At 38.3% G+C, this 13,514-nt stretch overlaps 3 protein-coding genes across 4 annotated transcripts; 1 reads left to right on the forward strand and 2 right to left on the reverse strand.

Annotated features, from left to right (window-relative positions):
- The first annotated feature begins 2,059 nt into the window (after window positions 1–2,059).
- LOC111783913 (GATA zinc finger domain-containing protein 14-like) lies at window positions 2,060–5,329 on the forward strand. Its single transcript, XM_023664722.1, has 4 exons — window positions 2,060–2,384; window positions 3,136–3,974; window positions 4,116–4,199; window positions 5,031–5,329. The coding sequence occupies exons 1-4, from the start codon at window positions 2,159–2,161 to the stop codon at window positions 5,181–5,183; spliced, it is 1,302 nt and encodes a 433-aa protein (XP_023520490.1). The 5' UTR covers window positions 2,060–2,158; the 3' UTR covers window positions 5,184–5,329.
- An 817-nt stretch (window positions 5,330–6,146) lies between these two features.
- Window positions 6,147–9,762, reverse strand: LOC111783962 (SUN domain-containing protein 5-like). The gene is made up of 5 exons (XM_023664786.1): window positions 9,437–9,762; window positions 7,744–9,098; window positions 7,560–7,645; window positions 6,431–6,638; window positions 6,147–6,339 (listed from the first exon to the last, which is right to left on the reverse strand). Exons 1-5 carry the CDS (start codon window positions 9,633–9,635, stop codon window positions 6,301–6,303), a joined length of 1,887 nt encoding a protein of 628 aa, XP_023520554.1. The 5' UTR covers window positions 9,636–9,762; the 3' UTR covers window positions 6,147–6,300.
- Window positions 9,763–11,639: 1,877 nt separating this feature from the next.
- On the reverse strand, window positions 11,640–13,509 carry LOC111783953 (cytochrome b561 and DOMON domain-containing protein At3g61750-like). Of its 2 annotated transcripts, XM_023664774.1 has the most exons (4): window positions 13,229–13,509; window positions 12,544–12,943; window positions 12,165–12,439; window positions 11,640–12,094 (listed from the first exon to the last, which is right to left on the reverse strand). In XM_023664774.1, the coding sequence occupies exons 1-4, from the start codon at window positions 13,442–13,444 to the stop codon at window positions 11,804–11,806; spliced, it is 1,182 nt and encodes a 393-aa protein (XP_023520542.1). In that variant the 5' UTR covers window positions 13,445–13,509; the 3' UTR covers window positions 11,640–11,803. The 2 variants fall into 2 exon arrangements, with proteins under 2 accessions (XP_023520542.1, XP_023520543.1); XM_023664775.1 differs by having other exon boundaries at window positions 12,544–13,402.
- Window positions 13,510–13,514: the final 5 nt, after the last annotated feature.

Raw genomic sequence — 13,514 nt, forward strand, 5'->3', positions numbered from 1 at the left:
CGGAGTACATTATAGTGTACCTCAGTCCCGCCCAAAGTTCCATCAAGTCTTCTCCTCGTTACGCCACATAAACACGCATTTGAAAAGTATTCAGTCAACACCCAATACCTATACGCCACGTTTACAAATCACTGTCACAGACATGACAGTCAAGTCAGTTGAAAAATCTCCTTCCAAGACTTAGCTCCTAAGCAAATTTTATTTCACGGCGGTGCACTCTTTCCAGGATGCTACGTGTAATTAAAATTTTAATATTTTATTATATGGTCCCGAAAATTTTAAATCCGTTAAATAATAAATATAATTAAATATTTGGAAATTGAAGGTCCTAGAAGACTAAATATACATATTTATGGGCTAAACTTGTAATTTATGTAAAATTTCGAGAAAAAGTTTGAAAGAAAAAAGCTCAAAGAGGACAATATCTAGTGAATTTGGACTGTTATAAATAGTATCATAGCAAAATACTGGGCCGTAGGGGGCGAATTGTGAGATCTCACATTGATTGGAAAGTGAAACGTAACCTTTCTTATAATGAGGTGGAAACATCTCCCTGACTTGCGTGTTTTAAAAATTGTGAGGCTGACGACCATATGTAACGGACTGAAACAGACAATATCGACGATTTGACACGATTTTACGTGATATGAACTAAATCATTAAGATTAAACTATATAAATTAAATTGTATTGGATCGACGATTTGAATACTAAGTCAACATTTCTAGAGGTAGGGACGAAAAATATTTTTTTTATACTTTAGTCTAATTTATTAGTCAAATTATTTCAATCTCTGTACACAATCATTTTATTAATAAATATTAAAGTCCCGTGACATTGTGGACTTACTTAGAATTTTTCGAGCAAATTTCAAAACTTTTAAAATATTAAGGACTAAATGGCCATAACACATCGAAACTATTAATAGCATTAAATGTAATTGAAAACTGCACCATCTTGAAGTGTTCAATCTGTATTATTCAAAAAGAAAGAAAAAAATTAATGGCCAAACTTTGAATTAGTTAATTTAATAATTTTTTTTTATAATATATATCTCTTATTTACTTGAGTGTGACGTAAATCATATTTTTTTTATACCATAGGAGATAAATTTAGATCAGCCCGAGCTAGTAAGGGTAATTTTGTAATTTAACTTTTTTTTTTTATCATCTTAAATTATAATTTAACCATTTTTAAAATAATTTAAATANAATTAAAGAATAACAAATAAAGAAATAAATCAAGGAGTGGATGTGTCACGCTCCCCATAAAAAACGCGTTTTTTCTGCCGTCATTCACATCAGCACTCAAGCATTAGTTCAACAAACATAAATAAAAATTCAACCTATTTAATTAATTGATCTCACAAATTAAAAAAATTAATTAATTAATTAACTCGAGCGGTTGTCGGTATTAGAAATTTGTTCAATTCTTTGATAATCCGTGACGAACTTTTAGATTTGTCTCAAATATTTCCTTAAAACTTTCAAAACTTTCAAATATATTTGTTTCGATATTTAAATTTTAAAAAACAAGAATTGAAAGTCACTGTGTCATGTCTTACGTTAGTTGGGGAGAACAAACTACCATTTATAAGAGTGTGGAAACCTTCCTCTCCGTTTTAAACCCACAAGGGGAAGCCGAAAGAGAACAATATCTGTTAGCGGTGGATCTGGGTCGTTACACATTACCTATACCAACAGGGTGCACATTCATTTCTAGTAACTCAATATTTGTTAGTGGTGGGTTTGAGTTGTTACAGATGGTAATCCAACCAGACACCGAATGGTATGCCAGTGAGGACGTTGGCCCCTAAAGAAGGTGAATTGCGAGATCCAAGAGAACGGAATATAAGGGTGTGGAAACTTATTCTTAGTAGACACGTTTGAAAATAATTGGTCGAAATGGACAATATCGACTAGCAATGGACATTGTTGACTATGTCGTAAAGAAATATCGAGGAAATTTCCGGGGCATCCTCCATTTCGAGGAAATTTCCCTTTTGCCCTCCTCTTTCCCTTATTTATCCTCCATTTCTCCACCAACTCTCTCTCCTCAAACACCCACTCTCTCCCTTTCTCTCTTATAATTCCCGAATTACCCCTGTGTTTAGTTTTTGTTCTTTGTTTTCGGCGATTCCGAGGTGAAGAAATCCGGTTATGGATCAAAATTACAGCAGCAACCAGCAGTCTTTCTGGCAATTCAGCGACCAGCTTCGTCTCCAGACCGCCAGCCTTGCCAATTTGTCCACCAATGATTCCATTTGGAGCAACTCCTTTGTCTCCCGCAACAACCATAACTCGTTCGATGTTCGAGTTGGAGCCGAGCTCGGTTCTTCCAACTCTACTTCCAAGCTCGCCTCCAACCCTAACACCTTTACTAACGGTAATAATTTTGCTTAAGTTGATGAGTTATGATAAATTTAATTCACTCCAATATGTGATTTGAATTCTTATGACCCGATCGTAGACAAACTACCTAACCCAATTTATAAGAGTTGAGTTGGGTTAGGTCTTTTTCGTTTGAATTGGGTCAGAATTTTGGTATGATTTGAAACGGTTTTTTCGTCTGATGAACCCACGGATCCTAAATTTGACGTTTATAACCGATGTTAATGATGTTAGACGAACACGACTCTGCACAATGGTATGATAGTGTCCACTTTGAGTATAAACTTTAGTGACTTTGCTTTAGGCTTCCCAAAATGCCTCACACTAATGGAGAGAGTATTTTTTTATTATAAACCCACGATCATTTCCAAAATTAGCGGATGTGGAACTTTTATTGTCCAACAAATGACGGGTGAATGTTTGATATTTGATTTTATTAGTTATTAATGTAATATATTGTTGATAAGTATAGTTTTTTAGAAATAATTTTAAAAAATAAATAATCGGACGACCTAACCTAAACTCGAGAATAAAAGGTTGGGTTGAATTGGGTCGTGAACCCTGTTTTCGGGTCACCAACTCGTGTACATCTCTATAGTATTCGATCGACAACAAAAAAAAAAAAACTTTTGTAGACCTATTAAACACGACTAAAGGTTCGTAGACTAAATTTGTAATTATTATTATTATTATTATTTATTCCTTTAATTAATATTTTGCTTTCTAATTTTATGGTGTCTTATCAGACGGCTGGAACAGTTTCAAGACATTCGGGTCGGATCTTCTAAGTGGCAACACGAACCCGAAGCCACTCGGGTCGGGTAATAACCTCAAGAACCCGGTGAACGATTACGAAATGTGGAACAGTTTCAAGGCAGGAACCGGGTCGGATCTTATTGGCAGTAGCCTGAACTCGAAACAAGTCGGGTCGGGCAACACCAACGTCAACGATCTGGTCAACGACTTCGGAACATGGAACAGTTTCAAACCAGGACTCGGGTCAAATCTTCTGAACCCGAAGCCGAACCCGATCGGGTCGGGTACAAGTAACAAGGATCCAATAAACGAATATGGGTTATGGAGCGGTTTAAAGCCGAAAACCGCCAGCGATTACAACGGATTCAACGACGGGTGGAAAATCAACAACGGAACAACGGTGAAAAACCAAAACCCTAAGGAGATCGGAATTAGCAACGGCGGAGGGAATTACAGCAAGGGATTGTACTACAAATTGGGGACACCGGCGAACGGCAACGGGAATTTGAATTGGAAGAACTACAGAAGCGGCGGGGAGGAGGCGGAGCATGGCGGAGGGAAAGGGGGAAAGAAGGGGAATAAAGGGAAGAACGAAAACGGAACGGTGGAGAAGAGGTTCAAGACGCTACCTGCGGCGGAGGCGCTGCCGAGGAACGAGAGAATCGGGGGGTACGTATTCGTGTGCAATAACGAGACGATGGCGGAGAATTTGAAACGGCAGCTGTTTGGGCTGCCGCCGCGGTATAGGGATTCGGTTAGGGCAATAACGCCGGGGCTGCCGCTTTTTCTGTACAACTACTCTACGCACCAACTCCACGGCGTTTTCGAGGTCCCGATTTTTTTTTTTTTTTTTTTTTTTAATTTTTATTTTCATTTTTCTGCTTAAAATTTGGGGGGAAAAATAGATTATTTTCATAATAAGTAATTAATTAATTAATTAATTAATAAAGTAATAATTAAATGATTTCAGGCCGTAAGCTTTGGAGGGACAAATATTGATCCGACGGCTTGGGAGGACAAGAAATGTCCCGGAGAATCCCGTTTCCCTGCTCAGGTATATACTTCTTTTTATATGTGTGAATTTATTGTTCAAAATTAGAAAAATATAGTTTTGAGACCCAGGGTAGTATAGTAATTTTGAAATAATATAGAAGGGTGGTATAGTAATTTTGAAATAATTGAATGAAAATTAGAATTTGAAATGAGGTAACATGAAGAATTCTATTTCGAGTAGTTTTGAAATCTTTATAAAAGATGAAGGGTAGTTTGGTAATTCTACTTCGAGTAGTTTTGAAATGTTTATAAAAGATGGAGGGTAGTATGGTAATTCTATTTCGAGTAATTTCGAAATATTTATAAAAGATGAAGAGTAGTATGGTAATTCTATTTCGAGTAGTTTTGAAATCTATATAAAAGATGAAGGGTAGGATGGTAATTTTATTTGAGTAGTTTTGAAAGGTTTATAAAAGATGATGGGTAGTATAGTAATTTTGAAATGAATTTAATTTTTAAGAAATTAGATAGATGAGTAAATTTAAAATGTAATTGAAAGTAAGTATTGACAAATTCAAAATTAAATGCGATATTACAAAATATAAACTTCAAAATGTTTGAAAATGTTGCTATTGCACGATATATTCGTTAGAATATTGAATGAAAATTAAGATAACGAATATATCGTAAAAATTAAGATTTGAAATTGTGTAACAGTGATTTGGAACCAAAATTAAGTTTGGACATCGAACATAGCCATATAGTTTCAAGTCACTACCACATGTTTTTACCGTGATTCTATTTTTAAAGGGTAGTTTTGAAACGTTTATAAAATTTGAATTAAGAGGTAATATAGTAATTTTGACGAGTAAATATGAAACGTGGTGTGCAGGTGAGAGTGATAAGAAGGGAAATATGTGAGCCATTGGAGGAGGACTCGTTCAGGCCAATTCTTCACCACTACGACGGCCCAAAATTCCGGCTTGAGCTCAGCGTTCCGGAGGCCATCTCTCTTCTTGATGTTCTTTCCCACCAAAATTCTTAATCTCTCTCTCTCTAGAAGCTTAGAATAAATATATTTATGTACATAATTATACTCCTAAAGTTTTTTTTTTTATATATTTATTTATAATATGATATGATATATGTAACGTTTTTGTCTCTATAAATATTACTGTTTCAAGTATTATATGAATTAATAAAAATATGTTTAATCATGACTGAAATGATTGGCCATAAAAATGGAGTTCAAACTTCATCTTCTTCAAACAGGGCAATGGACCAAACCATTCTCATTACAGGCTCCGCTGCACCCCTGCCGCCTCGCTCCGGTCCCCACCGCAGAAACCGGTCCGGTTCGACCCATTGCAAATCTAGAAATATGTTTTCTTTTACCGATTTGAGCCGGTCTGGGCCACCGGTTCTTGGCTCGGTTCGGGTTTCCTCGGCGGAGGGCAGGCTTGAGGTCTTCAAGGGCCGTGGATTAACTTACTNTGATGTTCTTTCCCACCAAAATTCTTAATCTCTCTCTCTCTAGAAGCTTAGAATAAATATATTTATGTACATAATTATACTCCTAAAGTTTTTTTTTTTATATATTTATTTATAATATGATATGATATATGTAACGTTTTTGTCTCTATAAATATTACTGTTTCAAGTATTATATGAATTAATAAAAATATGTTTAATCATGACTGAAATGATTGGCCATAAAAATGGAGTTCAAACTTCATCTTCTTCAAACAGGGCAATGGACCAAACCATTCTCATTACAGGCTCCGCTGCACCCCTGCCGCCTCGCTCCGGTCCCCACCGCAGAAACCGGTCCGGTTCGACCCATTGCAAATCTAGAAATATGTTTTCTTTTACCGATTTGAGCCGGTCTGGGCCACCGGTTCTTGGCTCGGTTCGGGTTTCCTCGGCGGAGGGCAGGCTTGAGGTCTTCAAGGGCCGTGGATTAACTTACTCGCCGAAGAAAATGATAGCTATGTATACACAGTCAAAATAGAAGAGCTCAGTCAAATATATTTATAATACCTAAAATTAGCCGCGTTTGAAGAATACATCAGAGTAGAAGGGGCATTGAGTGGCTAAGGAGGAAAGGGTTCCAGCTTACCTCATTTTCCTCCATCTCCGGGGACCCTTTTTATGGTCTTGTTTTACAGGGTAACAATCCATGGTGAATGAAGCTCTCTCCTCTGTATTTTTCCATAAAGGGTGAAGGGTATCCAAACTAGAACTACAAAAAGGAAATAACAGTTGCTAACTATATATGAAAGCAAGGATTACCGTCATCATGCTGCTAACAAGTATCCATACCCAAACCCCATTCGTCGAGCACGTCTTCCCAGATTGACAATCTCCAATGAACGTGAGAATTCTAGCAGATAGTAGCCTCAGAGTTGCAATGCACATGAAAAGAAAACTCACGGCTAGCACCGCTAGTTCTTTGCTTTCTAGCATGGTTTGGTCGCTGGATATTTTTTCAATATCTAAGCTGTAATAAGAGAGAGTGAGGGGGAGGGGGAAGGGGAGGAGGGGAGGTTAAAGGATAACCAGAATANTATTTTTTCAATATCTAAGCTGTAATAAGAGAGAGTGAGGGGCAGGGGGAAGGGGAGGAGGGGAGGTTAAAGGATAACCAGAATAATCAGCTTCTAGTAAGAGAGATGGAAGTCAAAAGATGAACATTCAGATAAATATGTGAACAAAAAATAAATTGAAATCATCTCAACTATGCTTCAAAATGCTACCCATGTTATGCAATCCTCAAAGTCCATTAGGTTTTTCTTACACATATTTTGATCTTTGAAAAATGGTGGTTGGCAAATGGTTTATGGTCTCCAATTTGGAGTACTACCTTAAGTTTAAGAAATTCATGTGATGACTAACATTTAAGCCTTTAAAATTCAATATAAAATGTATNTTCATGTGATGACTAACATTTAAGCCTTTAAAATTCAATATATAATGTCTAAATCCATCCCTTCCTAGTAGAGATGTCACCGAGGCAGTGTTGGGAGAGGGTAACAAAGAATATATNCCTAGTAGAGATGTCACCGAGGCAGTGTTGGGAGAGGGTAACGAAGAATATGTTTCCTGTCTCCATCCCCGTCCTGCCTGTCCAATGAGGATTTAACCATGTGGGATATTGCATGGGGAATTAGTGTCGGGGAAGGAAACGGGGACAAGGAAGCTTGCCTCTACGTGCGAGAAAGTTAGGGGAACCTAGTTAACACACACATCGTGAATGGAAAGTGGAATCACTAATTCTACCGACAGAGACAATGAAAACTAGTTCTGCTGTTTTGGGTCTATAAGACACACAGCACTAACCGAACGGATGCAGCTAATTTGTTGAAAAAGAAAAACAAGTACATAAAGCTTGTGTATTTGGAGAAGTTTTTTTTTATCTAACCTGAGCACATTATTCACTCTGACCAATTCATTCATTTCCAATATAGCAGCCATCTTCCATGATTTGAAGTGAGCCATTTCTTTTTCCTAAAAAGTGGTAAAGGTATACAAGTACTATCAGAACGATGGGAGCTCTTTATTGTAGTAACTACTCAGAAGATGCAAGAAAGTAGTAAGTAACTCACAGTCGTTTCCTTCCAGAGCATGAGATCCTTGATGACTAACTTGGTATTCTCCAGAAGCAATGACATTCTATCCATCTCTTTCTCAAGATCTGGTAAAAGTTTCCCTTGTCGTCGGTTCATTTCTTTGGTATAATCCTCTAGCACAGACAAATTAGCCTCAAGTGACCTCACCTTCTGCATCAAGATCTTCAGGACAGTGTCACTAGGTATTCTACCGTTTAGCTGTTGTCTAGCTTCAATTACAGGGTCAGGAAATTTGTTAACATTCATGGGATTTTTTGCAACCTCTAGACCAAGACTCGTCGGATCATCCATGCTTTCTGTCCCTGCTCCAGCCCTCAATAAGTTATTTTCATCATTTACTATCTCATTAGCTGCGCCAACATCTGATTTTAAAGAAGGCGACACGGTTGAATTAGGCTCTTCTAGGGAATTTTTCTTGGGCATAGCTTCTGAAGAGGTGACAATGAGATCTTCAAGCATCCTCTCCATGACATCAACACCATAGACTTCTACTATACTCAATGTGCAGTAGAACTCTGACCCATAATGACTAAGCAGATCCAACTTTAAGTACCTAACCCATTGTGGTTCAGGCAGCTTGAAGACTTGAGCCTGTTTCACATTAGCAGCAACAAAGTTCCCCAATTTAGACCATGTTTCAGTAGGATAACTCAAACTGCCAGACAAATTGAATTCCTTGAAATTAGAAGAATAATGTTCAAAATTTGCAATTTTCACAGCATCAACTAAGGTCTCTTCTGAGAGCTCAATCACAACATACTTCCCTCCCACAGAACAAGGATTCCTCAGGTACTTATTATGGTCTTTCTCCAATATATTACATGCTCCTTTTGCCTCCTTGTTATGAGCAACCACCTTTGCACCCTTCGACGCAGACGCATAGTTGTAGTCCGATCCATCGGGTTCAAGCCGATGAGTGATGTTAACTAACTGATCAGGCACTTTTCCTTCTTTATCTTTCATTGTAATGTTGCGGAATTCATCCAAATTAAGATAAGTGGAGTGAGAACTTCTGCTACCAGGACCTTCCTGATGTTCTGCTGAGCGTGGCTTCTTCTCTGGCTGTTGAACTTTACACATCAAAGATGAATATCCTAGTGCACTCAATACTGCTTCTTCAAATTCCTTCGACTCTAGAAGTGAGTAATTGGAATTTGCATAGCTGTGATGAACATAAGATTCATTACAGTTCATTGACACATTAAGTTCAAAAGACGATCCAGAGTTCATACTGTTTCTTCCATTTGCTCTGGATGAATAGGCGTGTTCACCCAGCTTCTGGTTTCCATTACTAGGGCAAACAGTGCTTTTGTTCACAGAAGAAGAATCTCCTGGAAAATATGACTGAAGTCATTCTACCCTAATTTAAGGTACAAGTAGAAGGAAAAACCTTCCAAAACATTACAGATCGGCAAACTAATCCTACCATCATCAAACACAGAATTTCTAAACAAAAAGCGTCCAGATCAGCCAAGATTATACCGACGCAGAATCAATTACTTTTGTCCTATTTCAAACCAAGGATTCATTACCAATAAAACAGCGAAAGATTGTAGAAAAATGAATCAAACAGTACCAAAACAATCAACTAAAAAGTATCCGCTATCCTGTTCGGGAGAACAATAATAATAACAACAAAAGGGGAAGTAAAGAGGTTGGAGGATTGTACCAGCGTCGCCATAGCCAAAGATGAGCTCGGAGTAGAGCAAGCAGGCAAGACAAGAGATGGAAAAGAGCAAAGAGCAGAAGAAATCATAGAAACTGGCTCCCATGTTACGGCAGTTGTTCTGGCCTTCGGTGTCGTGATCTCTGCTCCTCTTCTTGATCCGACATCTGATACACAACAGATCGTCTTGAGAATTCTCCATCTTCAACTACGATCATGCGAGAGAGGGAGACGGAGAGATTCAGTAATGGAGAGCTTGGTAATGGAAATGGAGAGGCCATGGATTTTTCAATATGTTTGTGGCGATTCATTGCTCCAAACTCCAAGAGTAGCGGAAACCACTTTCTCCCCATTAGAGAAGAAGACCGTTTAATTCGGGGGTTTTGTATTAATCAAAACCAAATCATTTCTTCCTCAATTTTTTCGCTATATATATATTTTGCTTTTGCTGACATGGACAAAACAACCTCGAACTAAAGAACCAGATGTCCATTTAACCTCGGAGCTAGCCGACCCCGTTCTAAAGATCTTGCCTAGAGCCGAGAAAGATTTCTCCTAGCTGAATGGGGTCAAGGATAGAGATTCATTCCCGCCCCACTTAAATATCAAAACTAAAACAGACCGACCCCATTCTAAAGATCTTTGTAAACGAGGAGTCCGAGAGAGATTTCTCCTCTATAAATGAGGCTGAGGATGGAAATTCATTTCCGTCTCGCTTTTATATCAAAAACTAAAATATAAAATTAATTTTTTCCCGCCCCTAAATGAGGTCGACTCCGTTCTAAAGATCTTTGTAAATGAGGAGCTGAGAGAAATTTTTCCGAGCTATATGAGGCTCGGGAGGGAGATTCATTCCCACCCTACTTTTATATCAAAATTAAAATACAAAACTAATTTATCTAATAAATAAATATTTTGTAATATTTTAGAAATTATGTTGAATATTACATGATAGAAAGATTAATTACTTAATAAATATTTTAAAATTTTAGTTATCTATTACTCAATAAATTTTAAACATTAATTTTTTTTTTAAATTTTAAACACTTATTATTTTTTTTAATTTAAAACATAATTATGTGAGTTTCAGTTTTTTATTTTTTTCGATTAATTTAAATATTAATTTGATATACAAATTAGACGGACAAATAATGGCTAAGCAAACAGAGATAGCATAAAGCAAGTGGCCAATAAAAGAAATGTTAATGTATAGTTTAGTTCATAAATTTTGAAACGTTTTAAAATTCTTTGGTACGTCCTAAACTTTAAAATTTGCTTCCAAGTGCCAATTTCCTCCCATATTCAAGGAGCAAATTAAACTCTCCGCATCGAGATACCTGGAACAACGTCTTGATGCTACCCTATTTTTTCAAAATTGTTCGCAAATTTTTAATATAGATTCGAGGTACTTGAGACAACATTCAAAAACTGAGGACGCTGTTTTAATGCTACATATAAAAAACAACAGTGGCGAGCGCCCCACATCGTTAAGCGACAAAAGTTCCAAAATCGTAGTGTCTAGACGCAACGCTTGTCGGTTTTGAGGCTTGGTTGCTTGCATGATTCTGAGTGTTGAGATACTTTGGGCAATGTTGAAACACTATTTGTTCAGGAATTCTCGACCTAAACTTCTCCTCTTAGCTCCAGATAGTCAAAATTCTCGTATAAATCATAAGTTTCACAATTTACAGCTCGAATCCTATGAAATGACCAAATTAACACGTGAAAGCATCTGTAGTAGCCTAAGCCCACCGCTAGTACATATTGTCGTTAGCCTCACGGTTTTTAAAACGTTTGTTAGGTAGAGGTTTCCATACCCTTGTGAAGAATGCTTCGTTCCTCTCCCTCACTGACGTGGGATCTTACAATCCACCTCCTTGGAGGCCCAACGTTCTCACTGGCACACCGTCCAATATCGGGCTCTGTAACCACTTATAACAAACTAAAAGAGAAGCCAAAAGAGGACAATATCGACTAGCTGTGGGCTTAGGATGTTACACCTCCTTGGAGGCCCAACGTCCTCGCTGACACACCGTCCAATTGGGCTCTGTAACCACTTATAACCGACTAAAAGAGAAGTCAAAAGAGGACAATATCGACTAGCTATGGGCTTAGGATGTTACACTTCCTTGGAGGCCCAACGTCCTCGTTGGCACACTATTGGACTCTGAAACTACTTATAACCGTCTAAAAGAGAAGTCGAAAGAGAACAATATCAACCAGCGGGCCAATGATAATTAATTGACTTTGTGGGCTATCATATTTGTTCTTAGACAAATTATATGATACAATCAACTTCCTCCTTTTTATCTCTATGCTATAAATTACCGAACACTAATGTTTCTCATAGGCACTATCTATTTCCACTAGCTAATGTTCATCAACCACTCGAAACACCGGCGGTTGATCAACAATGGTTTTCGGAATCGCATTTTCTCTCCGCAACCGTGTTTCGAGGACGATCATTACTGTCAACAGAGTCACCAACGCCATCGCGAAACCTATCTTCAGGTCTTGATTGTCAGTACGGTTTCCATTGAAGCCGACGCAGATGTTCAAAACTGCGGTTACCATTGCGGTTCTTCCCACCCAATGGTGAGCGAAGTTCCAGTACGGCCGGCGTTTGGAGTCCATCGATGGCCGTCCAATGAACTGGCAAACCTGTAGCAGAATACAGAGTTTCAGATCTGGTAACAAATTAGGGCGAAATGAGGTTCGTTGCCTTACCAACCTCGAGACCTGCAAGAAAAAATGCAGTGTATCCGACGAATCTGTGCGTCGGGTTGGGGAAATCGGTTTTCTCGTACAGATTGCGTCCTATGGAGATGGAGATGATTCCGACGAAGAAACCGACGAACTGTACTGAAGAATGAAGGTAATACCAGATTGGTTTGATGTGTCGAAAGTACCTAGCGATCATCAATCCGGAGGGCGTAATAATGCCCCAGCCTATTATCGCCGTCAGTCCGTGGTATCGCCTTTGAACGTTGGGCGCTACTTTTTGCCCTATTTGATGAGCAGCATAAAACGGAAAATCCATTAAATTAGGGTTTCGTTTATGTCAAGCTTTTCAAAATCGCTCTGTAGAAAGAAGAAATTGGGGGAAAAACCTGAGGAGAGCTCGATTAAGGTGGTAGTCTTGTTGATATGTTTGGGGAGAAGGCCATTTTGTAGGGGATTTTCAGAGCCGATTGCCAATAAAATGTGTTGGTCAGCCACGGATGTCGCGAACTGGAGCTGGAAAGCGATGTAGATCAAATCTCCACGAACAACAACTACAGGGCTCACACTGGTGAATCGCAAATCGCCTTTGTCAGGTATGACTTTACTCATGTTCTTGCCTCCCAAATAGTATTGCCTTATTCCTGATACGCCGTTGCTCTCAACCCACGCCACCACCGCGCTCGATCCCTCCATATGTCCATCTCTGGAGAATCCGATTCCAATCCATTTATGATCGTGTTTCCCTGATAAAACGAACGTCATCACGTTCTTACCGTCTTCGAAAAACTGCATCGAATCACGAAGAACTATTGGGTCGGAATTGGATGAGATTTTAGCTATCAAATTTGGATTTCTTCCTCTGGTTTCTGCTTATTATTATTTTTCTTTTCAATTTGGTTTCTGATATTGAAAATTACACCTCATAAACACTACTCCATCGATTTATCTAAGAAGATTGAAAAGCATCGTAAAGAAATTACAAGAAAACGGGTCTAAATTTCTATTACCTTTCTTAAATTTTGAATTGGGTATGAATTAGGATGAAATTAAATGATGGATTGAGAGAGTTACACTGAAGGAAAACTTGCGTTCCCAAATGGGGGAGCAGGCGAGGCTGGAGAGATCAGAATAAGGAGAGGGAAGAACATTTCTGAGATTTGAATTGCAGGTGCCGGAACTATCGCCGTCGGATTGGGCGGAGGCTTTGAGCTGGAATCCGATGATGATGGATATGAAGCAGAAGAGTGAAAGGAGAAGCTTGTTTGAAGAAGAATTTGAAACTGCCATTTTCTTAGCTTTCCATTTCTTTTTTCTTTTTTGTTCTCTAATTCTCTCTGTTTACGCAGAAAGCTTGCTG

This window comes from Cucurbita pepo, unplaced genomic scaffold, assembly GCF_002806865.2.
Source record: "Cucurbita pepo subsp. pepo cultivar mu-cu-16 unplaced genomic scaffold, ASM280686v2 Cp4.1_scaffold000134, whole genome shotgun sequence".
In the NCBI taxonomy this organism is placed as follows: Eukaryota; Viridiplantae; Streptophyta; class Magnoliopsida; order Cucurbitales; family Cucurbitaceae; genus Cucurbita; species Cucurbita pepo.